A 25204-nucleotide genomic window follows, 5' to 3' on the forward strand; every position below is an offset into this window, starting at 1 on the left:
CTGCAGACTTTGAGAACAATGCATTTGTATGAAGCAGCACTTAAGTTTTGATATTAGCAAGAAAATTTGTCCCGTCTTTGGACACCAAAACTTTTTGCCAAAAGCCTGTGCAGTGATTCTAGTGGGGATCCTTTACCTTGTTCTTCTGCAGCACCTTATTTGCCATTTGGCTGCTACTTCCCATCCTGATGCAGGATGTAGCATTTCAGGGGGATGGAAACCCTGGGAAGAACTTCAGGATAGACAGGGTTAGTAAATGTGTTACCCTGCTGACTGACTTCACCCTCACACTCAGTCACCCAGAAGCAGCACCACTGATACCAGCAGCTAGCACCCTTATGAAAGTGGTGCCAAAGGACAGTCACACTCCCAGTTCTCCCAAATTCTTGCTCAGCTCTGGTCCAAGCCTCTTGGGTGAGTAAGAGGGGTCCAGAGGGCAAGCAGTTAGATGCACTGTAATAGCAGTGATGAGGATAAAGTGTTAATCAGGGAGGTGAATAGGGGTCAATAGCTCCCCCATTGCTGATACAGAAGGATATGTGGAGGGATTACACCTGTGCATGCCATACCTCAAATCCTATCCCCACTAAGGCTGTCCCTGCCCTGGGTGAAAGAGTGGGCAAAGTGGCTCTCTGCAAACAGGCCCACATCAGAGGACAGCACCACTGGGACCTTGCCTGCCATTTCCTTTCCCTTCCCCTACCTCAGCAGGGCCAGGGAGGAGAACAGGTCTGACCATCCGGTCCACGGGTGTAGAATCAACACACACACTTTGAATGGAAAAATGCAATTCAAAGCAGAGTGAATCACAGAGACCTTTTATTTTCTGGAAGATCGTAGTATCTGGCACCTCATAAGTTTGCCCCTGATTATAGCAACAGCTGGAGAGGGGCCTTGCACTGCCGCCCGGCACATTTTCTTGGGATGGAAAATTATTTTGGTCTTAAGTGTTGTAAAGCAATAACCCAGCACAATAGAAAGCTCTCATGACCTGATGTGTTCCCTCTGTTTTTCAGACGAAGGAGCCCCACAGCAAAGGAGAGTCACTGCCCAAGCCCGAGCCCAGGCCCCTCTGGGGCGGCGAGGAGGCAGGTACGGGCAGCGCGCGGCGGGCCGGGGCGGCGCGGGGGCCGAGCGGGCAGAGCTCTCGGCTTCTGATGCGCCTTTATTCGGGGCTGAAGTGCTTTGTCCCAACGCCAAGCTCAACTGAAGGATGTTTTTCATGTCAAAACGAGACGTAGGCTCTCACCCACCGAGTGTTTGCTGGGCGACAACAACAGCAACAACAGCAACAACAACTCACTGGCGTGCAGGACGGCTGCAGTGCACAGTGTGCTGCACAAAGGCTCCTGAGGAATTATGCCGTGGCATAATGAGGAGAAACAAACGTATTATAGCAGATCTGTTTAATAAGCTGTCAGCCACATTTTGGCATTGATCTGCTATGTGAGCAGAGCTCTTGTTAGCTACCACCAAGGGTCCTGTGAGTAAGTTCAAGGGCCACTCAGTGACCCCTGGTCTGTACACAGGAGAACCCAGGACACAACTGCTGTGCACATGAGAAGCCTCATTATTTTTAGCGTAGATAGAATAAACTGAGTATGTTGAGTTCATGCACGTTCTTCTTACTGTCTCCTTTCTGTCTTGGGATTTTGCTTTTTGAAGGGGGGTGGTGGTGGTTTGTGCTTTGTTTGTCTTTACTTCTCTTGGATTTATCATAAACTGAGATCTTTTTTACAAATGAAAAGTGTACCAGATTAGTTTAGACTGTTGGTGCTGTGGTTGGATGACATGTCAGAACTGCATTTAAGCCAAGAAAAAAAATGCCCCCCAAAATGCTGTGGCTACACAGCGCAAATGTCCCAGTAAACACAAATGGCTTCTAGCATGACAAGTAGCTGTCAGATCCTGAGGCAGATTTCACTTGAATGGTTTGGGGATTCTCTTCCTGCTCTCTTTGCCATTTTGCAGCTGTCCCCCTGGGAAACATCCCAGAAGCCTCTGTCCCCATTAGGCGGAAATCTTTCACTTCCTTGCTTTGATTTTGAATGCTTAATGCTCCTGGTTAATTCACCTGACCTATAACCAGTCTTGGCTTCTACGCGTAGAGGTTAAATGCTGATCTAGATGATAAACTTTTATGAAACAAGTTTAGAAATACATTTAATTAACTAAACATTCTCACTCCTTTGTGAGATCTCACTGTGGTGTGTGAACGTTGCAGGTTATGCTGATTCCTAAGCAATGTTAGCTATAGCCATCATACACTTTTTTCTAAAATGTAGGAGTCCACACAGGGTATCTCCACTGGTTTAACTAATCGGAGCAGTGCTTTCTTCTGCCTGAAGTGCAATAGGCCAGTGATCTGCTTTACCCCTCTACCAGCTGCACAAGCAGTGCGAGGGCTCTAAATGTCCCTCCTGCTTGTTCCTGCCCTCTCTTCTCTACCAGAAGTAATTGGCCTCTCAGCTATATCCAGAGCTGGCTACATATGAAACCAGATATGAGGAATGACCCGGTCAAAAATACAGTATTTAGCATCCATTTCTTGTTGGTGGTGATGGGATGGGTATGCTGTTTTTTCTTATGTGGGTTGATTAGGTATCCAGGCTAATTTCAGTTAAAGCAAAAAAAGTGTTCATGCTTTACTAATCTGAGACCTAGTCCCAGGGTAGATGAAGTTTTAGGGCTCTTCTGACATGACACAACTGCCCTAAATGCTTCCCTTGGTGTGAGACTGCAGTGACTGGCTGAGCATGGACATTTAGGATAACATCTTAAATCACCTTTGATTTTCATATGTTTTCCAGTGGTTCTACCTAAGAAGCATTTAACAAGTACTTCACCGTATCAGTTAATTGAGCTTGATTAAACCCTAACTGCTTCACCATAAGGAACTGGGTAGCCAATTCTTAGGCATCTGTAAAAATGCCATTAGAGGGCTAAAGCAATGTTTCTTTCCAGGTTTCTACAACAGCAATCAGAGTTAATCCTATTTGGTACCTGCATAATCCCGTCAATCAGGACTAAAGTAGTATATTTGTATTCTAGTTACACACTGGTTCTTGAATACACCAGAGGACTTAAACTGCTTTGAAGGAAAAGCTTGACCTCTTGCATTGCTTTGGGCTACAGAGTGAGTCTTGTGACTCAGCCATTTTGTGCTGTGCTTACATGACAAAATTGGGTGTCCTTGGGGATGGTTGCAACAGGCAAAATAACTCCTAGGTCAGAGGATGAGAAGCAAGAAGAGGCAGGATATCACCATGAGAAAGAACTTTTAAAATAATTTCTCCAAACTATCTTTAGAAGCTTTATCAAAGATCTGTCTGTCTTAATGAAGGATCAGTTGTCTGAAGCTGCCTGTGACCTTTGAAAGAAGTATGTGAACTGTCTACAGACTCAAACCATGGCTAACTTTTACAGAATTATCCCATTATGTATCTTATATAAATACATATAATGTATCTCTTGGGTTTGAAAAGTAAATGGAAACAAAAGCAAAGCTCCACCATCTATGGTTTCTACCACTGGATTATCTGGAATTACTGCGTATAACATTAAACAGTGTCACATCAAAAAGGACATTGCTATCCATTCTTCACATACAGCACTGCCTTCATCAGAGCTCCATCAGCTCTTAAACCACACAGGGAAATATTCTCCCTGCACCAGTGTGCCAATGCAACAGGCAAATCACAGAAGCTGGGAAACCATCCCTACAATGCTTTGCATTTCCACACATTAATTGAGCTCAAAGATACATTGTTAACAAGAAGCAGCTCTTACTTTTCTACACTGTTTATCTCAAATTTTGAATAATTTGGATCTGAAGTGCCTAATAAATAAAACTCAAAACCGTGTGATACTTAAAGCCTTTTGTTTGCAGTGCCAGGCTTATAGCAGTCTTGCCAATTCTTGCCACTTGATGATGAGTCTCATGATATTTCAAGTTTGCTTTACATATCCCTACCTGCTTGACCTAAGAGACTGCAATGAGTGTTTAAATACTTAATCTTTGTGGCTGAAGATAAAATGTGAAATTGTGATTAGCACCTGGAAGCTCTGAAACCAGAGAGCAAGAAAGACAAATTTACCATTGATTATTTTCACTTTAAAATGGTGTGTAAACAAATTTTGTAACTTGGGGACATTGTCTGGATTCATAATTTTGGAATGATTTAGGTTTGCCACATTGTTCACATTAGCAGCCATTTCATTTTCAGTCCTCTGTTCTTGTCTACTCAGTTCATTTCACTACAGCATCTCGCAACTGAGCTGGTAGTGCCACTTGCCTATCCAGCACAGAATTACTGTGGTCTGAGCAGTGAGCACTTGTGCAACATACTGCTCACACCAGGAGGAAAGCAGCTGTCTCTGGCCCCAAATATTGCAGTTCAAGAGCTCAGCTCTGTGTGATTTTTGACCTTCATACAGAAAAGTTCTATATTAATGATTTTCATCACTGATAATGAAACCTACAGTATTTACTCAACCAGTTTTACCAAAGTTATTTGAGATCCTTCTCAGTCATTTTGTCTGCAGGGTACGAAACAGAGTGTTTTCCTAAACCTTGTCTGCTTCCAAAATATTATTTCTCATTGTTACACCTATAGCACTCATTCAAACCAGCATTTCAACATTAGACATAGTATTACTATCATCTCAGACATTCAACACTGATGAGGTAATGTGCCCTCTCCTTTCTCTGTCTTCCTCCCCACACTTTTACATGGTGGATTTTTTATTTTGAGGCTTTAGAGTTTGGATCATATTTCACCATGAGGGGTAGAAACTCAGTACTAAGAAAGAAAAGAAAAGAAAGAAAAGAAAAGAAAAGAAAAGAAAAGAAAAGAAAAGAAAAGAAAAGAAAAGAAAAGAAAAGAAAAGAAAAGAAAAGAAAAGAAAAGAAAAGAAAAGAAAAGAAAAGAAAAGAAAAGAAAAGAAAAGAAAAGAAAAGAAAAGAAAAGAAAAGAAAAGAAAAGAAAGAAAAGAAAAGAAAAGAAAAGAAAAGAAAAGAAAAGAAAAGAAAAGAAAAGAAAAGAAAAGAAAAGAAAAGAAAAGAAAAGAAAAGAAAAGAAAAGAAAAGAAAAGAAAGAGAGAAAGAAAGAGAGAAAGAAAGAGAGAAAGAAAGAGAGAAAGAGAGAAAGAGAGAAAGAGAGAAAGAGAGAGAGAAAGAGAAAGAGAGAAAGAAAGAAAGAAAGAAAGAAAAAGAAAGAAAGAAAGAAAGAAAGAAAGAAAGAAAGAAAGAAAGAAAGAAAGAAAGAAAGAAAGAAAGAAAGAAGAAAGAAAGAAAGAAGAAAGAAAGAAAGAAAGAAAGAAAGAAAGAAAGAAAGAAAGAAAGAAAGAAAGAAAGAAAGAAAGAAAGAAAGAAAGAAAGAAAGAAAGAAAGAAAGAAAGAAAGAAAGAAAGAAAGAAAGAAAGAAAGAAAGAAAGAAAGAAAGAAAAAGAAATTAAATTAAAGAAAAAATTGAAGAAAAAATTACCTTTTTCATGTATTTGCACCTGCTACCTAGCCCAAATCTCTGCACAATGCTTCTGCAAAGATTTTATATCATTTTGCACCTACCATGGTATCCACTCTGGCAGATATCAGTGGTTACCCAAGAAGAAAAGCAACAGATAATCAGTCTGTTGATTTTCCAGGCTCAATGCACTTGATAACATTGATAATTTAATGTCCTCAACTACACTTTGAAGTTAAAGGCCCCTTGAACATAGTGAGGAGAGAAGAGTAGAACGCTAAGGCATAATTTCATTTTTTGACAGTTTACCTGCAGAGCATATTCATGGGGAGATCTCCTTTTGCAGTGAGATTGTCCCCTTCTACATGAGAATATATGGTGTCTCAAGGAAACAGCAGCCAGAGAGACAGAAATGTAATAATTGGGGCATTTTCTGGAGATTTTCCCTAGGTGTTGCACCTCATCTTGCAGCTCCTTTTTATACATTTCTGCAGATTGCACTGCAAACCATGATATGTCTGTATAGCCAAAGAGCACACTGTAAAAAAACAAAACAAAACAAAACAAAACAAACCCCCTAAAAACCAAAGCAAAACAAAGCAACGACAACAATAACAAAACAACAGAAATCTCACACTGTAGATGTAAGGCATTTTGTTTATGTACAAAATCCTGAAGGGACAATAAAAGCCATTCTTTCTCCTTTCTCCTCCTTAAGAAAAGAAGAGCCTCCTTGAGACCTGTTGCTTACTTGGCTGGCACCACGCTATTTCACAGTTCAGTGTAAATTTTGAGCCCAGGAAGAATCCTCTGAAGTCCTGTATGGATGGATACTCTTGTTTAGGAGTGCCAGAAAGCTTTACTCTGTACCTGCGGAGTTCACACTGAAAAAAACTGGACATGTGCCCCCCCTGTTTGGGAGCAGACAGCCCTAGATTCAGTGCTCTTTGCCATCTGTGAGGACTGGAAGCAGAAACATAATTCCTAACCATACCCTTGTTCAAAATGCAGAAGCACAGCATTGCCTGCTCCCCATACAAAGCTCCTTGGGGTGACTTCGCTGGAGTGGGAGAATCGCCCCATTGAGCCAGCCCTTGCCCTCAGCCCTGCTCTCCCCGCTCCCCCTGCTCTGCCATCCACCTCTGCGTTGGGTACAGAGCAGAGGAGTCAGCCAGTGCCCCTCTGCAAGGAAACTGCCAATCTGATTCAGCTGGCTGTGGAAAACAGGAGTTTGTTTTTCAGACTGATTACCAGGATGGTCATTTTTTTCTCACTTTTACGTATCAGCTGACCATCCTACTTGGCTAATTCTGTCCCTTCAACACATCATTATATAAAATTGATCTCCAAACCAGCCTTGGTACTTCTTTTGCCAGTGTGTGTCTTTTTGAAAAAACTAAGCTTTTACTTCCCCAAACCTAACAATTTGGTAATTTGATTTCCTAATACACAAGTTTTAAAGATTACAATTTCAAACTGATGGCATTTCTCAGTTTAATGAAACATCAGCTTTTGTTCTACTTTTCCCATAAAGCTCTTTTTCCTGACACAAAAGCTAGCTCAATTAAAAATGTGATGAAACTGCTCCAAAGGCACAGCTTGAAATTCAGCTTTGCATCTTACAGAAGATAATTATTTCACGTTTTATTTTTCTTTTAATGTATTCATTTATACACTACAACATAGTAGCAGATCAAAGGTCTAATAGAGCTTAATTGCAGCTAATGTCTCTCTATGTGTCATACTGAACTTACACTAAAAAGGAAATGTAACAGTCTAGGTTGAAGGCATGTGAAGTCATTGCATATTTACCTGCAGGACAGCCTCGTGTCCATCTGCAGCCATCAGTGCCAGGCAGCAAGCAGGGCTCCGTGGTGGCTCGGATGCTGCAATTTGGAAGATCTGTGGTGAAAAATTGCATTCCCAGTAGTCATAGCTCTGAAGAATTTTTCTTAAATACAAACCAAAACCATAATCTCACCTGACTTGAGACCTCTGCAAAGGGGGTGCTGGTATCACAGGTTGTCACACTGGTTTTTGTGGCAATGAGTGGAGCAACAGCCACCATTTTCCTGACCTACAAAAGAACTCCTGTCTAAGGAAAAGCATCAGTCCTTATCTGTGTCCTTTTCTCTCCACTGACTATAAAGGAAGGCCAGATGAGCTGGGTTTAACTTCCTAAAATCCTTCAGTGGTGGGGATTCCTCAATACCCTCTATACCTTTCTGTCCTTGTTTCAAGCCCTACATTATGTGATTGTCCTTAGAGTCCCATTGTCTTGGGGAGCCCAGACAGATAGAACACAGAGCTAAGTAATTGTATTTTTTAATCCTTTTTTAATTTTTTTAAATTAGAGTCTTGTTCTGTTGAGTTATAAATCTGGTGCCTGACATATGACAGAATATGGTGAAGGAGGCCAGCACCAAATTAGCCAAGCCAGGCCCCTGGAGGGCTTTCTTCCCAAGTGTGGCGGTAGATGAGATTTCTAGAGGGACTGCTGCCCTGGTGCAGTGGTGGGGGATGAAGGCAAGGGAGGGCAAGAGGATAGAAAAGAGGCCACCAGACAAAACAGAAGAGGAGTAAGGAGGCACCACATCCCTTACTCTCCCTGGTGCCAGAAGGATATCCAGATTTGACCTTTTCTCTTTCTCTAACATTTCCTTCACCACCATGTTTTTTCCAGACAGTATCCAAACTGCAGCTATATTCTGTTTGAGGTCCTGTTTCCTGAGCAGTGATCCACATTTTGGCTGGCAAGGCCAATGGAAAGCCCTCTTACCTGGAGTCTTGCCAGTGAAAAGAACTCCAGGACTTACAGGCGAGTGTTATATTTTTGAAGAGCAAAACAAGGGGCATCATCCACAACCTTTTTGTGCAGTTATGCAGCTAAGCTATAAATCACACAGAAGCATGGGTTGTTGCAAGATTAATAGAGAAAAGCTCGAGGAAAATGTGGCACAGAAGAGAAGCTGAGTATCAGGAGTCTCCTGGCTGTCTGTTTGGATTGCTTGGCTCCTGCCCAAGGAGAACTATTGCTATGTATTTTATAGGCATTTAAATAAATTTAAAGAAGTGGTTATAAAAAAAAAAAAAAAAACAACAAACTAATTAAAAAGGCCATATTGAATGATGCCCCCACAGAAAAAGGAAAATACTCAGTTGCTATAATTTTCTGTATTTTTTGCTGTTGTTTCTAAAAGTGACCTTGAAATTGGGAATGTGCCCATGTTGCTTCCTTACAAGAAAAAAAGACAAAAAAGACAATCTTTTTTCTTTTGTAAAGGTAGTGCAAGGTCTCTCTGTATTATATTTTCTCTAATATATTTTGCATGAGAAATCTGTGTGACCACACTTCTCAAAGGGCGAGCTTTGTCTAGGAAGGGGGAACCCTAACCAAGGTAGGCTACCACGTAGCGGCACATTGGGATTCACCAGCCCTTACCATCACACAGCAGAAATGGATCCCATAACAGAACAGCCTGAGCAAGGAGACATTTTATTCTTTTCACACCAATGTAAATACTCTGAGGTAAATGTGTTTTAGAAGAGAGAAGGGCTAACTAAGGATTGCTGTGCATTATTCCCTAATTACCTTTCACAGCCCTAGGCAGAGAGGTGGCTGTCCCCAGACTGCCTGCCTTAGTAAAGACAGAAAAGCTTCCTCAAAGAAACCTACTGCTCTTCAAGCTCCTACACAGGAGATGGAAGGCTTCTGTTCATGTGGAGAGGAAACTATGTTTTAAACTTTTTCTTGTAAAATATAACAATGACTGATGTGTATGACTGTATTAAAACCTCAAAAACCTTCCCACTTCTCAGGAACCAGAGGATTAAGGGGTGTGATCCCAGCCACTGGTATGAAAAAGGATTAATTTTAAATGTTGTCAACCATCATACCATTCCTTGATACCCTCTGTAGTTTCAAGGACAGACTTATATCTGCTTTGTCACTGTACATCTCAGAAGGCAATCTGTGAATATCAGTTCAGTGGTTAGGGTAATTAGTTCAAAACCTTTTATTATAATCAGACTTTAGTATGTTGGAATGAAATTACTTAGTTTACCTGAGATACGCTATCATTTTCATTTAGCCTATCACACCATTCAAACAGCATTGTCTGGAGATAATTACTGAAGAAGACAAGCTCTTGTCTGCCTAAAACACAGCAGCATAAACTCATTTACTGCAAATTAAAACAGATGGAAAATTGCTGTTGCTTTTAATATAGCTGCACACAAAAAAAAAAAAAAAGTTTTCAAATATGTTAAAAGTAATTGTAGAAAATGCAAGACTTTGACTTACAACCTATGAAGTATTTCAAGCATTACAGTAAAAATAAGTGAATTTATTCATAAGAAGGAATTGGAAAATGTAAAAGAAACACTTGCCCACAAAAGCATTGGATGTCCGTGTACAGCCCCAGGGAAAAAAAAAAATAACATTGAACAAATATTTCATTAGAGTAACACAGAAAAAAGTCATAAATATTAAAACAACAAATAAATAACTTTTATTCTATAAACGCACGTATGCATCATCACATGGATGTGAATCATCACACTAAAACTAAGAAGACTTCTTGCCTACCTAAAAATAAATACACTGGTTTGTAGAACTGAGAGTATATGATCTAATACAGGGTGACCTGCCATGCTCTAAGGTCTATACTTACCCTTTAAGATGAAACATAACATAGTCTGCAGGACTACTTTAGAATTGGAATATAGCTCAGGAGCAGCCTCACTGAGGGATTGAGATACTTTGCCATCCACACAAACTTTTCTCTCTTACATCTGTTGTCACAGGACAGATGTATCAGAATTACAACACAGTTTGAACCACAGAAACAGCAGGTTCTGCTCTGCTGGGCACACATTTGCTAGGCTCTCAGCATTGTGCTCTGCCTGCATATCTTCAGCACCCGCCAGAATGTTGAGTTTTGAAAGGCAGTGAAAACTGAAGGGACGCTGTCTACATGAAATGCTTCCAGTTTAAAGCAAGAGTTAGAGGTGCTCACAAGTATTTCACTTATGAATTATCCAGAATTATCGTAACTGTTCAGGTTGATTTATATTATCCTTACCTTAAAAAAAAAAAAAAATTAAAAATTCACCCTCTTCCAGTTCAGGAGGGACTGGCTAACTGTGGGTCAGCATGGTGAACTCTACACTAAGTGTTTTGAGAGGACAAGTACATGATTTTTCAGTGATATAGTGCTGCTTAGAGGGGCCCTGTGGGTCGCTCAGCCCTTCCTACCTCAAGGTCAGGCTATGGCCGGCACCAGAGGAGGTCAGTGTGGTTTTGTCTGGTTGAGGCTTGGAAAACTCCAGTGATGGGACTTCCTCCAGCTCTCCAGGAAGCCTGTTCCCAGGCTGCACTGCCATTCTGCTTGGCATTTTGTTTCCTAATGCCCAAGCTGAACACTCATCTTGCTGCCATTGCTCCCTCTTGCACCTTCTGCTACCACTGAGTCATCGTAGCTCCTCATCAGGTGGCTGTTCAACAGCCTTTGGGCTCCTTTTCATCAGATTATACAAGACCAGATCTTGAGCCTCTCCTCAGTGGTTCTGTGCACTAGATCCCTGACCATCCTGGTAGCTCTTCACTCTGGCTCTCTCCAGTTTCTTCACATCCTTCTTGAAGCAGGTGGCCAAAACTGTGCAGTTTTCCATATTCCATTTGACTCCACCCTATGAAATAAAAATGGGGGAAAGTGATCTCTTTCACTTGAAATAATTTTGAAGATTACTTTGAACTCCTGATGTTCCTCTGAAGGTGACTGTAGCTGATGGTGTTGCTTCAAGAGTGCTGGCTTCAACTGGAAGCATCCAGGAAGGAAGAAAGGCCTGAGAGAGAAAAGAAAGTGAAAAAATGCAGGAGCAGACTAAGGAAAAAAGGTCACTCCAAGGAGCAGTGGAAAGGATGGAAAGAAGACAGAGGAAACAAGGCTGAAAAAGAACAAGGAAGCAGTGCAGAAAATTCTGCCCTGTCACTTTTGTTACACTGTGATCCAGGACAAATGTAGACTAATATGAACTACTTAGCAAAGGGGGATGGGTCGTGTTTGAAATCATTTAAGTTAACAAGTTTCATTCTCTGGAGAGGGGAAAGTCAATGGCAAAAAGAGTCCTCTAAGTAATTGCCTTCCTCTACATCTCACTGAGTATGTTGCTCAGGAGCTTTACCATGACAGTCCTTGAAATATATCTTTCTTTTATTTCACTCCACTTATAAATATGTAGGAGCTTTACATTTCTTTGTTGGAAGGGAAGGTCCAAAATACCCTCTGACAGGGATTTTGTCTCAGCTTTCCATGCTGCCCACTCACAGCACCCAGGCTTGCCTCTGCCTCCCAGATGACTGAGGAATGATTGAATAAAGAGAACAAAATCTGGAATTTTAATTGGTCCTTCTGGAAATGCTATTTGAAGTCTTACAAAACATTGTCCATACAAGGATTTCCTCTAAAAATGACTTCATTGCATTGAGGGCAGTACACTACCCTCCCCACAACTTCAGAGAACTGACTAATAACTTGCTCAAGAGCTCATGCATAAGCAGAACTTTGTTTTACACGAGAAAAACTATCACATTTTTGGACTCGGCTTATGGCAACGAAATATTTTTAATCACATGACAAAACCAAAGGAGCAAACAGCGCTGGCATCATGAGGGTTGGCAGTGTACTCCAGGCCAGCCTATGTTTATGGAAAGATGAGGGGTAAACTTCTCTCCTGAGAAATCTGTGCATGGTAAAGAAGTGCCTTGCCAGATCAGAGCGGGGCTTTCATCGTGCTCACACCTTGCTGCCCTGAATACTTCCCTGGAGTTTTTGTAGTGCAGATGGGACTGTATCCCAGAGGTTTTGGAAGCAAAAGAGAACCAATTCCTGTCAGAAAAGACAGCCTGGAAAATAGCTCTCTTTTTATAGAAGTCAGAGCATTGTTTGTGACTCTTGCAGCCCAGAATGGCTCTACAACTCTCTGCAGTTTCAGGGGGATGTTGCGTTGTGTGCAACCTGCCTTCCGCTGTTGTGCCGTGTTGCTATGTGCTCATGCTGACAGCTGGTGTGTTTCGCTCCAAATTAGTGCCTGCCTTTGGCTCCGGAGTGAAGTAATACCTACACACAGGGCCAGATTCCAGTTCGCTATGGAAATGCCCCCAAAACAAGTGAAAATACTACCAAAACAGATGCTTTGTACCAATTTCCTGATCAGTCACATGATACTTCCTCTTTCTATAAGGAGTTCCCCACACACTCCCACACCAGTTCCCTTTTTTTTTTTTTCTTTCCTAACAGTCTAAACATTTCGTGTTGTGAAAATAATTCAGCACCTCAGCGGTTCCACATTTCTTGTAAACTGGCCCTGCAGAAGTGTCAGGATGCTGAGCCATGCTCCTGAATGATGGTGTACAGCCTGGAAGCCTGGTTTTCTTCCTGTGGAGCCAATTCTAAGTAAAATATGATTTTAAAATCTATTTAAAGATCTTCTGGGAAAATTATAGTGAGTGATAAAAGAGGACCTTTTACAAGTCAATAGCTGTAATATATTGATAAAATAGTTTTTAATCAGTTTAGCATTCTTAAATTGCTTTAAGAGCATTTGAATTGCCACTTTGGTCCAACCAAATTTCCACGTGGCCCAGGATATCATCTCCAGTAATGGTCAGTATTAGATAGATACTACACAGGGGTGTTTCTGAACCTGTGGCAGTACTGGTAGTCCATTAAACATCAGGTGGTGACCCGAAAGTCACAATTTTTTTTTTTAGTAATTAGTCGAGCAAAAGAAACACAGAAATAAAGTAATAATATTCTCAAAACATTATTGAAAAACGCAAGTGAGTGAACATTCAAAGCTTAGCTTCATTATAATTGTCTGTGAATTTAAACCTTTTAGCTGTGTTGTACAAGGTGGTGCATGGACAGTTTTCCAGAAACCTAAGCAACACCTGAATTAACAGGATTTGAGAGACACTGTTAAAGGGGAAGGCACAAGATACTTAGAAGTAGATTTCCTATCCCTGCAGCCACAGATAGGTTTATACAACAGTGGGACCTGATCTCTCACTTATAATATTGTTGAATATTTAAAAACACCACATCTGAGAATAAAAATGTGTATAAAGAAAAAATATTAATGAATTAATGTTGGTTCTCACAGTTTCTAACGTCATAACAGCCTCTCCCCCCAGGAACAAATCACTTTTTCCTATTAAGCTGTCTTTAACAAATGTGTTCACTAGTTCATTAGTCATTACTGTACATATAAGTATGTTCCAGTGAGCACAAATGCATGAATAGAAGTCCTTTTATATTATCCTATGACTCAGCTCACACAGCCAAAGTGACTTGGAAGTTTACTAGTTGCAGTTGCAGCACCTAAAGATAAATATACTTAAAATAACCAGGGTGAATGCTCTGGGGCTTGAGTGATCACAGATCTTTCATCAGTGTGACCTGAGACTAGATGAAAGAGTTGTATATTCTGTGTATGCTGTTCAAATTAGAAAAGTTAAACAAGATAGAATAAATATATATTAAATGAGAAACACAATCACAACGATAGAGATATATGTAGACATAATACTAAATATGAGAAAAACATGGTCTGTAAAAAATATTTCAGAGTGCTACCTCCAGACAAAGCTGAGCACACTTTACTACCAGGTACTATCCATTTTGAAGCAGGTATAGAGAAATCAAAAAAGGATTACATAGATACAGAGTTACTCAGCTGAATCTGGCATATGCAGCTCATTGTGTACTTTATACTTTCATATCTCAAACAATGGCAAAAACAGACTTTCCTCTTTTCTGAGAAATTCCCTTCCTTTCTCTGTTCCTTGTCTGCCTATATGTCATTCCTGTAATAAGAGCTAAGAATCTCACAATTGCGGAACAGGTCAAAACCAGAGTGTTATTTGCAAGCCTCATGGAACTTGGGAGACGACAGCATTTGACTTTGACTCAGAGTCCAATAGCTGTGATTTAAATCACTGTTTTGTCTCAGTCAGTGTGGCTCAATCACTAAATGAACAAAACTGTTGTCAGGTTTTGCCTTGTAGGAGGTGGGCTATACGTCCAATGAGTTGAGCATGGGATTGAAAGTCACAAGCCCTACAAAATATTTATTCTATTTCAGGCTCATCATATGACAATGACCCAAGTCATCCAACTTCCCCATCTCTTCATTCTTTAAAATGTCACTTAATATTTGCCTGTGTGAGGATTTAGAGAGCTCTGGATAAAAACATGCATAAGTGAGAATCATTGCTAAGTGAAAATCATGACTAATAGCACTAGTAACACAATTCCCTATAACTGTAGAGAATTCCTCAGTGCTATGCTTTGCAAGTGACTAAAGTTGCCAATGGAGCTACATTGTGAATAGCCTTTCTGTATTTAAACTGTGTATTTGCCCTCGGCAGTTCGTCTGTCTACACAAGTGATACTACACCAAAGGCCAAAAGACATTTCCAATCCTTTATCTCACCGGACAGTACTTTGCCTAAACACTTTATGCTTCAGTTTCTTCACCTGGAACTTTATCTGTACGTCTAAAGAACTCCACTGTCAACAAAATATGAACTGCTTAGTAATGTTTCCTATATTGCATCAGGCTGTGATGTGTTCACAACATGCCATAGTTCCAGGAATTAATTTTTCTGATGCCTTAAGTATATGGAGATAGTTGATTCTTTTTTTTTTTTTATTATTATTTTTTTATTTTATTTTCCCCCTGAAAAAAAATATTCTACAGCATTATTAAGCCCATCTGGTATGAAAGATCAGTGCACGATATTCAGCTAAACAGAGATGTTACGTTCATCTCACTGCAAGATTAGTGTCTCGCTGAGAACTACACACCAGTCACACAGCATTCGCCAGAAATCCAATATGCTAGACCTGCTCTTCCCCATTCCTGTATGCAAACATCTTCTGGAAGAAAGCACAGCATTACAAGGTTCTGATGGGAAGCCTTACAGAGGAATCGGCAGCTACTTGGAGCGTGGCACACTTCCGAACCTGTACCCTTTTTTTTACAAGGTTAAGATGACAGCGCGGCCAACGTGTAGGATCGGTGGTACCACACTTACTGTTTGCTCCGCATGCTGACGAAGTGGGCTGGGACAGACATCTGCCTCCAGCTTCAGCTGTGCCAGCTGCAGAGGCTGTGCCCAGGCGCTCATCACTTGGTTGATGAATGCGAGCTGGTGGGAGCTCCCGCGGGGAGATCTGCCAGCTGATCCACGGGTGGGTAGCACCCACCATATGGGTGCTGGTGAGCAGCTGCAGACACTTGCTGAAGGTTGGAAAGGTCATATATTCACAACCTGTAGTCTATTGCATGGTTATGCATAGGCGGGTGTCTGTGCTTGTCAAAGCCTCATGATTCTTATCCTTGAGTTGGATGAAAACTTTGAAATAGTCAAGCTTGAGTTAACAGACAAGAAATCTCAGAGGTAAAGCTGTTGGACCTGATACACATAGCAGCAAATGCAAGTCTGTGTAACACAGCCAGCCAGGCTAGGTGTTCTAGCAGCTCCTTTTGGTCCTGAGATCTAGTAAACCTAAGGCCAAAACATTTGAGCTTGGCTGCCTGAAGTTAAGCTGTTCTCTGTGGAATCATGCAGAACATTTACAAAAAAGTAAAGGCAGTTTCTATCAAAGTAAGTGAACCCCATATCAAAGGTTGCCAATTCACTTTAGGGCTTAAGGTGTTAAAAAAATTTGGACTAATTGGAATACTACAAAGAGATTCACAGTGCAGTGAATGACTGAACAGGTTTGAAAATAGCATCTGGAAGTGAAAAAAATGAATTAATGCTGCAGATGTTTGTGGCTTTTTCTTTCTGTGTCTGCCTGTGAAACAGCTGTGGGACTTTTTTGTCTCACAGTAATATTCTTTGTGGTGATTGTGCGCTGCGGGAAAAGCACTTTCCTGGCATTTCCAACATGTTGGATGGTGGCAGGTGACACTGCCAGTTGCCAGTACAGTCTGGATACCGTTATGCTTCCTTCCCTTCTCCACAAATCCGGATTCAGGTCCTTTCTTGAATCACAAACTTTTAGGGGTCAGTGTTTCCAAGTTCCACGTTTTTCACTGTGATTGTTATCTCCTCCTGGGAAGGGAACCAGGGCTATAGTAATATCAGGTATCTATGTAGGATTCCACCAAGGTACAGCAGATGCCTCCAGCACCTGCTCTGGCTTTTGCCATTCTAAATTGTCCGTTTACAACTCATGTAATTATGTGAATGAGGTTGGCAGATACAGAATAAATACTGCTGTACAGTAATCTCAATCCAGTTATTAGAATAGGAGAAAGTTAACTTTGCATTTAATTTTTGGTTCTGTCACAGACTTCTCTCAGATGAGACACATTGTCTACCCTGTGGCTTAACTCCCACTTCTATAAAATAGAACCAATACTTTCACATCTCTCTGAGATTATATCAGGCACAGTGCAAGGCAAGATAACATCAACTAATTTCAGGAAAGCTGGTATGTCTTGTCTATCCAGTACAATACAGAACCACGAAGGGATACTAGCTGGAAGCCAAGATGTATAATTCACCCATGACGAGCACTACGGAGCATTACACCAATGTTACAAGTCTTCTTCCTTGTCCATAGCTAGACTGGTCTGAGCCAGGTCAGGAATCTCTGCCTATCATGTATGCTATTTAAACTTGCCAAGATTTTATCTTTTCATCTAAATATATATAAACCAGGAAAAAAATTACCATCTCTCTCAGGGTGTGTTGACAATATGATCCTCTAAAGTCATTCCACATCTTTTACATGTGAACCTTAAGAAGTAAGAAAAAAAAAAAATCACCCATAATTCAAAAAAGCCTCTACCTATCTGTGGGTTTCAGGCCCAAATTCCTTTAACTAAACATTAGACACTGCCTGATTCAGGCCACAGATGCACTGACTTGCCTCCAGGTTGCTTATTTGTCTCTTCTGACCAAGGAGGGTACCTTTGGTGACTGTATGCCTAACTCAAATGCCAAAACTTCAGAAGGGTAAATATATTATGAATGTATAAATATTTTTGCTCAATTTTAGACCATTTACCTAGGGCAACATTATTACTTCTTCTCTCACCCTCTAGCTTAGATTAATTAGTCTATGCTCAGAAATACTGTAATAACCCCACTGAAAGCAATGGACCCAGATAACTGTGGCAAATATGCCCTAAAATTGTAGATCACAAGAGAGAAATCCCTATGCATAAAACCCTGTTTAGCATGCATGTTTTGCATCCTTCTGCCCAGGAAGCCTCTTACACTTCCTGAAAGAAAACCTCCTAGAACTAATAAGGAATATTAAAGCAGTTAGCATAATGGCAAGAGACATGGTGGTATCACCAAGAGGAAAAGCATTAAGACCGGACAGTGTGAGCTTCCCTTTAGCTGGCCTCTGTTTTCATATCCAATTCATCTCTGAGAATCCAAGTTGCTGTTTTGAGTTAGCAGCCAGCTGAACCTCTCTCTAGCAGAAATTCCTCTCTTTGACTAATTTGCTCACTATTTACAGCATTTGGTGCCTTAACTCCAAGGTTGCTGGAGGGCTTACAGGCTTAAAGAGATCTTTCTTTTAAGATAATGAACTAGAATAGTGATGATAGGGGCGTTGTATACACATAAAAGGCATGGAGATATCATGGTAGCAAACACCTCGTGGAACACTAGATGAAGAGATAAGGGAAAGAGATATGCCCTGATAGGTTAGATCAGCTGTCCTTTGTATTTTAGCACATATGTTCAATCGAGAGGTACAGGGAAACTTGTTCAGATTGTGTCCTTGATAGAAGATGCCTAAGTCCATCTCTGCTACTATCCTTCAAAAGCTAAGGTTTTGCAAGGAAAACCTGAGTGCCAGAGTCAGCAGACCGTGCAAGCTTTAACTATTCATTCTGCAGCATGTACCAGCTCCTCACATTAGGCTGCCTTGTGACCAAATTAGACCAGCAGACCGAATTCATAGCATCACTAAGAATCTCCATTTTTCTCACGAGCCTTTTTTAAACACTTTTCCCTCTTATGTTTTCACCCCCTTTACCATACTAGCATTATTCAGTTCTGGCAAGACCACACTCTGTGCGGTCACAGCACATTATTTTAAGTTCATAACAAGAATAACAAATTCTGGTATCAGTCATTCAACCTGGTTTTATGGGGTCTCTAAGATAGAGACGCTACACAGTATTGCAAGGATCTGGGGCGAGGGGCACACTCAGAGGAAGGCATACAAATGTGCTTCTCCCGTAGTCACCCCTCCCTGAGCGCTATGGGCTGAAATACCTGCAACATTTCCTCATAAAGTCACGGTGACAATTCCAATCGTTAGACTCAAATCAGTGTGCTAGAATTAAAATGGAAGTTAGGACATTGTTCATCAGCTATTTTAACTAGAGGTCAGTGAATCTAAAGGATGCTGTAATTTTCCACTGCTTTCTACAAGGACGGGAATTACTTTTTTCTCAGTCCAGCCCTGCAACACTCTGATCCTGTGAGCGTAATCCCTTGGCATTAAAGCCTCTTATTGACAATGCAGTAAACCTGCTCCATAAGCATCAGAAAAGGGAAATAAAAGATGTTCCAAATTTGTGTTTGGCAAAATATGACACTGAAATCAATTAGACGTTTCCAGATCAATAGGGGCTTCAGTCAATAAACCTCCTGTCAGAACAATGTCTAGCAGACCTGTTGACAGCGTTCAAAAGCTCCTGATTTAAAATCTCGGTTGGGGTTGTTATTAAAGCTGTTACTCAGTTCCTTATCTACTTGCTGCTACTTGTAGACATCATTTGTGGGGGCAGTTTGAAAGTCTTGACTAAAAGTTTTGTCTGTTGCACATGAAACTTTACTACAAGGTCAAAGACAAGGATTTGTTTGTTGGGGACTTACAGGATGAAAAGAAAAGCTTTTGATATTTTGCTTCAGAAGACAGATGCTGTTAGGGAGTGCCATCACCCTTTGCATTTGGGGGCTATGTCACTCCTGCAGTCCAAGGCTTGAATTCCATCCTGTTTAATTCATCTAAAACCAAATACTGCTGAAAATATTTGCAGAATTTGGGGAGGCTTCCTTCCAGAGTCAGCCAAGTAATTGTAGGAACAGTTCAACCTGCTGCATCCTAAGGTCTTGATTCAGCAAGATAAGTAAGCAGGAATTAATTCATTCAGCATTGAATTCATTGCCAAACTGAAGTTCAGAAGCTATCAGAGATTCTAATTCCTGAAGGATGGAAGCACTGAATTACATTCATAAATCTTCCTCTGCAGCGGACAATGAGGACCAGGACAGAATCAGAGGAAGAGAGCTCACAAATTCCAGTTACCACGTGGGCTGCTGAAGCCTCTGACCTTCTCGAAGGGCAAGAGGGAAAAGTTTCTGTGTGCCTCGTAAACACTGTCAGACAGGACTAACATCTGTCTGTCCACTGCAGATGAAGAAACCCTCCAAACAGCGAGACTTCTCTAGGGAGACAAATTTCCGGAGTCCAGCTACTGCTGAAGGTGCTTTGAAGTGCACTGGCCAACACAGGCCCACGCTAGCGATCTGCGCGTGCTCATTCTTTAAGCCAAATTGAATCACATCCCTCCTGGCTTCACACTGGGCATGTCCCAATCGCTGTGTCAGCAGCACCCTGGGGTTACCCATACCGGTAAGGCAGCACGTTGTGCCTGCTCTGCCATTATGCCTAGGTCGCCCACGGTTCCTGCAGAGTCTGTGTCTTTCTGCATCTCTCACAGCCCGGCAGCGGGGCCCTGGTTTGGGTGCTAGCATGGTGAAGAGCTTGATGAGCATCTGTTTACCTGGTGCTGCTTTTACATGGAACACAGTTATTTGTCAGTCAAATGCTTTACATTCGGTTACAAACCAAATCAGTTCTTCTTGCCAGTACGCAGCAGTTCCTGGGGTTTTGTGAGCTCTGTGACTAAAAAGCCAGTATCATGCCACTCAGAAGTGCAACATAAGACTATCAGAATGAAGGCATGAGCCCAAGGTCCATGTAGGTCAGTCAGGGTTACCAGCACCAGCTAACAGTGCACTGCTAAAGGAGAGGGCAGGAACAGGAAACTATTCAGTGATTTGCCCCCCAAACATCCCTGGCCCAGGAATTTGTGGTCCAGGAATATTCCAGGTCAGACACACCACCTTTGTAATCAATTTTTTTTTTTTTTTCGTTTCCTATTGATTTGTACAGACATTCTTGAACCCATCCAGACTTTTGGTGTGCACACACCCTGGGGCAAGGAGTTCTATTAAGATTCCCTGTGTGGAGTTTTCCTTTCCAATGTCCACCCTGTACTTTACTTTTATTCATTTTGCTTTGAAAAATTATTTAGAAGCTCAGGACAATTTGTCAAAATTTTAGCCTGAGGGAGAGAAGTAACATGAGTGTGAAACATCACTGTAGTTTTTTGATTCTTCTCTTGTACTTACATTTTAGCTGTACACTTCTAACCCATTGACTATACAAATTTTTGATGCAAACTGTTGGAATTTATTGAGATTTTCATAGTGCCTGATGCTTTTCTCTGAGTCTTGGCTTTCGAATAAGGGTATCTTTGGATATTTTGTCCTTGCTTGTGTTCTCTCACCCGTTTCCACCATGAAGAGGTTTGCTGCTATCGTTTTAGAGCAGAGTTTCAAAACGCAACCTGAGGACACTCAGGCTTTTAAGCCAAACCCCGGGCTTCTGACAACCCGGTTCATTACTTTAAAGTGCGGCGTGAATTGCAAATAATAATAATTCGTCCCTTGGGAGGAATGATCATTATTATTCCTCCCTTTCACATTACAAACGTGCGGGCCGGGGGTCGAGCGGCACCCCAAGCGCGGGGAGGGGGCGAGGGCTCTGTCGGCGCGGGGAGCCGGCAGGTGGGTGCCGGAGGGACGGACGGACAGACGGACGCCGGTTTCCCGCGGCGGGGCGCGGCCGGGGGTGCGCGGCGCCGGGCCGGGCGGCGGGGAGCGGCGGGGAGCGGGGTGGGGGGGTGGCGGGGGGGGGCGCCGCCGGGGCGCTGCCGGCGGAAGGCGCTGGGTGCCAGGTCGGAGCGGGGCGCCGGTCCCGCCCCGGCGCTATCCGGCCGGCGGGGAAGCCCGGCCGGCAGCCGCAGCCCCTCCGCCCCCCGCGGGCAGCGGCACCCCCCGCCCCGCCGGCGCGGTGACTGGCGGGGGGGGGACACTCACACACACACACACACACACACACACGACACACGCAGGACCCGCGCCGTAGGTGTGCGGCCCCTCGCACCGCGGCGGAGGGGGGGAGGGGGAGCGTGGGGAAGCGTGGGCAGCGCCTCCTTCCGTGGGGCAGGGTTAGCCGCTGCCGGCAGTTCAGTTCGGGCCGGAGTGGCCCCCCCCCCTTTTCCCCTCCCCTCCCCCGTCGCTGCCTGTGCGTGTGTGTGAGTGTGTGTGTGTGTGTGTGTGTGTGTGTGTGCGCGCGCTGATTACAGTAATTTTGAGGGCGATGTTGCAACGGGGCAGAGTGTGCGGGGCGGCCCGTGGTGTACTTTATAACGCTCCTGCATGTCAGCCGCCCTCGGTATTGCGTCCATAAACGGGTCAGCGGGAGCGACGGCCGGCCTCGCCGCCCTCGCCGCCTCCCTCCTGCCTCCGGGCCGCCCGGCCGCGAAGGGGAATTATTTGGGATCACGGCGGCGGCCGGGAGCCCCGACACAGCCCCAGCGCTGCCGCGCCGCGCCCGGGGTCTCGGCCCGGAGCGAGATGAGGGGCAAGGAGGAGAAGTCGTCTCTGAAAGGTGGGTTCACCGCTCTGCCCTCGGCAGGAAAACCGCTTCCCCACGGGGGGAAATAACCCCGCCGGTAGCGGGGCCGCGGCGTGGCGGGGCGCCGGGGGTACGGGGCGGGGAAGGTGGGGGGGGGGGGGGGCTGCGGGGTACAACCAGGGCAGCGTCTGGCAGGGAAAAAGGGGCCAGGTGACTTGGCGAGGGCGACGGAGCCCTTGCCAAAAGACCGATGCGAGGCGGGGGCGAGGGTGGGGGTGCAGCCGGCCGGAGCGGCGGCAGCGCCGTGGGAGCGCTCGGGCTGCGCCGTGGGTACTTGGGCAGCGTGGGGGGGCCGCGGCGGAGCGGGGAGGGGGGAAGCGAGTTGCAGCCCCCGGCAGCTTGTGCGGAATGAGCGGGGGAGGCTGTGGCGGAGCCTGGCCGGGGGCTGGGAGCCGCCTGCCCCCCGCGCAGGGCGGCAAGCGGTGTGCCCGGCTGCGGGGCGCCACGTCGCAGAGCCCGCGGGGAGATGCCAGGGGAGCAGCGAGCGGGGGACGGGAGCTCCCGTGAACCTCGGAACTGCGGCTCGAGTCGTTTTTAACAGCAGCACTCTGAAAGCAGTCCGGAGCGGGCAGAGGAAACTGGCTGTTTATATTCCAACCTATCAAGTTTTCGGGTTTGGGGGGTTATTTAGTTTTTTTACGGGTTTGGGTGTTTTTTTTTTTGTTTTGTTTTGGTTGGTTGGTTGGTTGATTGTTTGTTTTTTTGTTTTTTTTTTTTTATTCCGCTTCCATTAATGAGAGTGGCAGTTTCTGCCACAGAGTGAGGGAAGCAACAAGTGGGAGAAGATAAGTGTCCCGCCAGCGGCCGCCAGCTTTTCCTTGCTTCTCCCCGGCACCGGCTCCCTTGCGCTGCCCCGCACCGCAGCGGCGGAGCCGGGCCCCGCTCCGCGCCGGGGGGGGAGGGAGGGACCCCCGGCGGCTCGGTGCAGAGAGGAGCGGGACCGGCCAGCATCCCTCTTTGCTCTCTCGCCGTAAAGCCTTTGCGGCGCTTTTTAAGACCTGTGACCACCTCGCGGGGGTTTTCCCACTGCTCCAGGTCATCCTTCTTGCCTCTCGGGGTGAGCTGCAGCCTTTGACGGCTGCTGTGATGGGGTGCTTGCCATCACCCCCCCACCCTCCCCCCGAAGCAGACGATACAGGCTGAGGGATGCCGCCCAGCGGCAGGCAGTGGTTGCGGGGGGAGGCAGCAGCGGCTGGTGCAGGGAAAAAAAAAAAAAAAAAAAAAAAAAAAAAAAGAACAAAACGAAGGGGAAAAAAAAAGGTCTCCGGGCGGGGGGAGGACGGGGGCACGTTGCAGCTGGAGCTGCTGGCCGCAGCCCAGCGCCCTCCGCTCAGGCAGCAAGGCGAAATACCCGCATGAATAACGCCCCGTCGGGTGGAAAGTTCCACGCGCCTGTAGCGCGCAGCAGCCCCGCACCCCACGGCCGCGCCGGCCCACTGCGAGGGTGCGCCCCCGGGGCACGGGGGGGGGGGGGGGGCCCGGTGCTTTCGGTGGGGTCCCCGACAGCAGCATCGGCTCACCTGGTGCTTGGGGCTCGCAGCAGCGCTCCTGGCGCGGCCCCGGAGCCCCCGCGCGGAACCGGCGGAGCGGTCAGGCCCCGGGTACCCCGTGTGCCAAATGGCCATCCACAGGGGAAACAAAAACTGCGGAGCGGGGCTGGTGGTTGTTGTTTGTTCTTTTTCTGTCCCTTACTGCACTTGTCTAGTCCTCGGTCATCTCCCCACCTTTTCTAGAAGCAGATCTCTGCGCTCTCCTACAAGTTCAGGGCACTGGGATTTTTTTTTTTTTCTTACCCTTGTTTCCCTTTTTGGCATTAAAAAAAGACGTTGGTGGTGAGTGTTTTTTTTCTTTTTTAGTGTTTTTTTTTTTTTTCCTTTTCCCTTTCACTAAGATCCCAGCCGGGATCAGGGCAGTGCACAGAAAGGGACATTTGTTTGTTTTATTGAAAACCGGGCAGGAAATCTTGTTCTCCTGAGTCACTGCGGCTCCTTCAAGGAAACGTCAGCGTCCCTTATCGCCGCTCACCCGGGGCGGCGGGGCCCGGGAGCCGACGCGAGTTGAGGCGGCGGGGGGACGGGACGGGACACACACTTTAGGAAGAGGTGCTTGTCCAGGACAGAGCCAGATTTCAACATTTCGACTGTATCTAACCGCAAAAAAAAAAAAAAAAAAAAAAAGGCAGAGAGAGATGGGGCTGCGGGAGTTTGATGTAAAAAAAAAAAAAAAAAAAAAAAAAGATGTGTTTGTCCATGGATGCTTTGCATGGTGGGGATGCTGTGGGGGCGTCCCCGGGCGGTTGCGCCCAAGGTAGAGCGATGGCGAAGGCGGCGATCCCGGCTGGCTGTCCGTCCGTCTGTCCGTCCCCACCCCCTCGGCTGCCTCCGAGGACGTCGGGGGGGTGGGGGGGGAGGGGCGGGCGGGGTGGGGAGGAAGGACGGACGGACGGACGGAGCGTCGCCGCCCCTCCCTGATCCCGCCCATCACCGCCGCCACTTAAGCGCCGGCGGGTGCTGCGCCGAGGCAGTGCGGTGCTGGGAGCCGGTGGTAGCGTAAGCTCGTTGGTTTGTCCTCTGCCTCGCTCCAAAATGACCGTGAAAGCAGCCGAGGCGTCTGGTCCTACCTTGACCTACTCGAAGATGAGGGGGATGGTGGCCATCCTCATCGGTGAGCAGCGGGGGGCTTCTTCGAGGATGCCTCAGGGGGGCTGTGATTTTTCTAGCAGGACGATTTAGCTTAACGATTTTCTTTTTCCTTTCCTTGTCCTTTATAGCTTTCATGAAGCAGAGAAGAATGGGACTAAATGACTTCATTCAGAAGATAGCCACCAACTCCTATGCATGCAAGCAGTAAGTACCAGTAATTTTAGCTGGATTTCAGTAACAAATATCACTACACAGTGTGAGATGTAGTTAGAGAGGAAAA

At 44.7% G+C, this 25204-nt stretch overlaps 1 protein-coding gene across 3 annotated transcripts in view; it reads left to right on the plus strand.

The window, feature by feature from the left end:
- Window positions 1–25204, plus strand: part of SGK1 (serum/glucocorticoid regulated kinase 1) — an 81001-nt gene that overhangs the window by 50417 nt on the left and 5380 nt on the right. Inside the window, exons 3-4 of one of the 3 annotated variants that reach the window (XM_032983194.2) lie at window positions 1017–1092; window positions 25053–25128. In XM_032983194.2, coding sequence (XP_032839085.1) covers window positions 1017–1092; window positions 25053–25128 — 152 coding nt within the window. Of the gene's footprint in view, window positions 1–1016; window positions 1093–21875; window positions 22256–24757; window positions 24947–25052; window positions 25129–25204 lie in introns of those variants that run through there. The other 2 variants (XM_032983192.2, XM_032983193.2) reach the window with 2 other exon arrangements.

This window comes from Tyto alba, unplaced genomic scaffold (assembly GCF_018691265.1).
Source record: "Tyto alba isolate M040663 unplaced genomic scaffold, T.alba_DEE_v4.0 Super-Scaffold_22, whole genome shotgun sequence".
Lineage (NCBI taxonomy): Eukaryota > Metazoa > Chordata > Aves > Strigiformes > Tytonidae > Tyto > Tyto alba.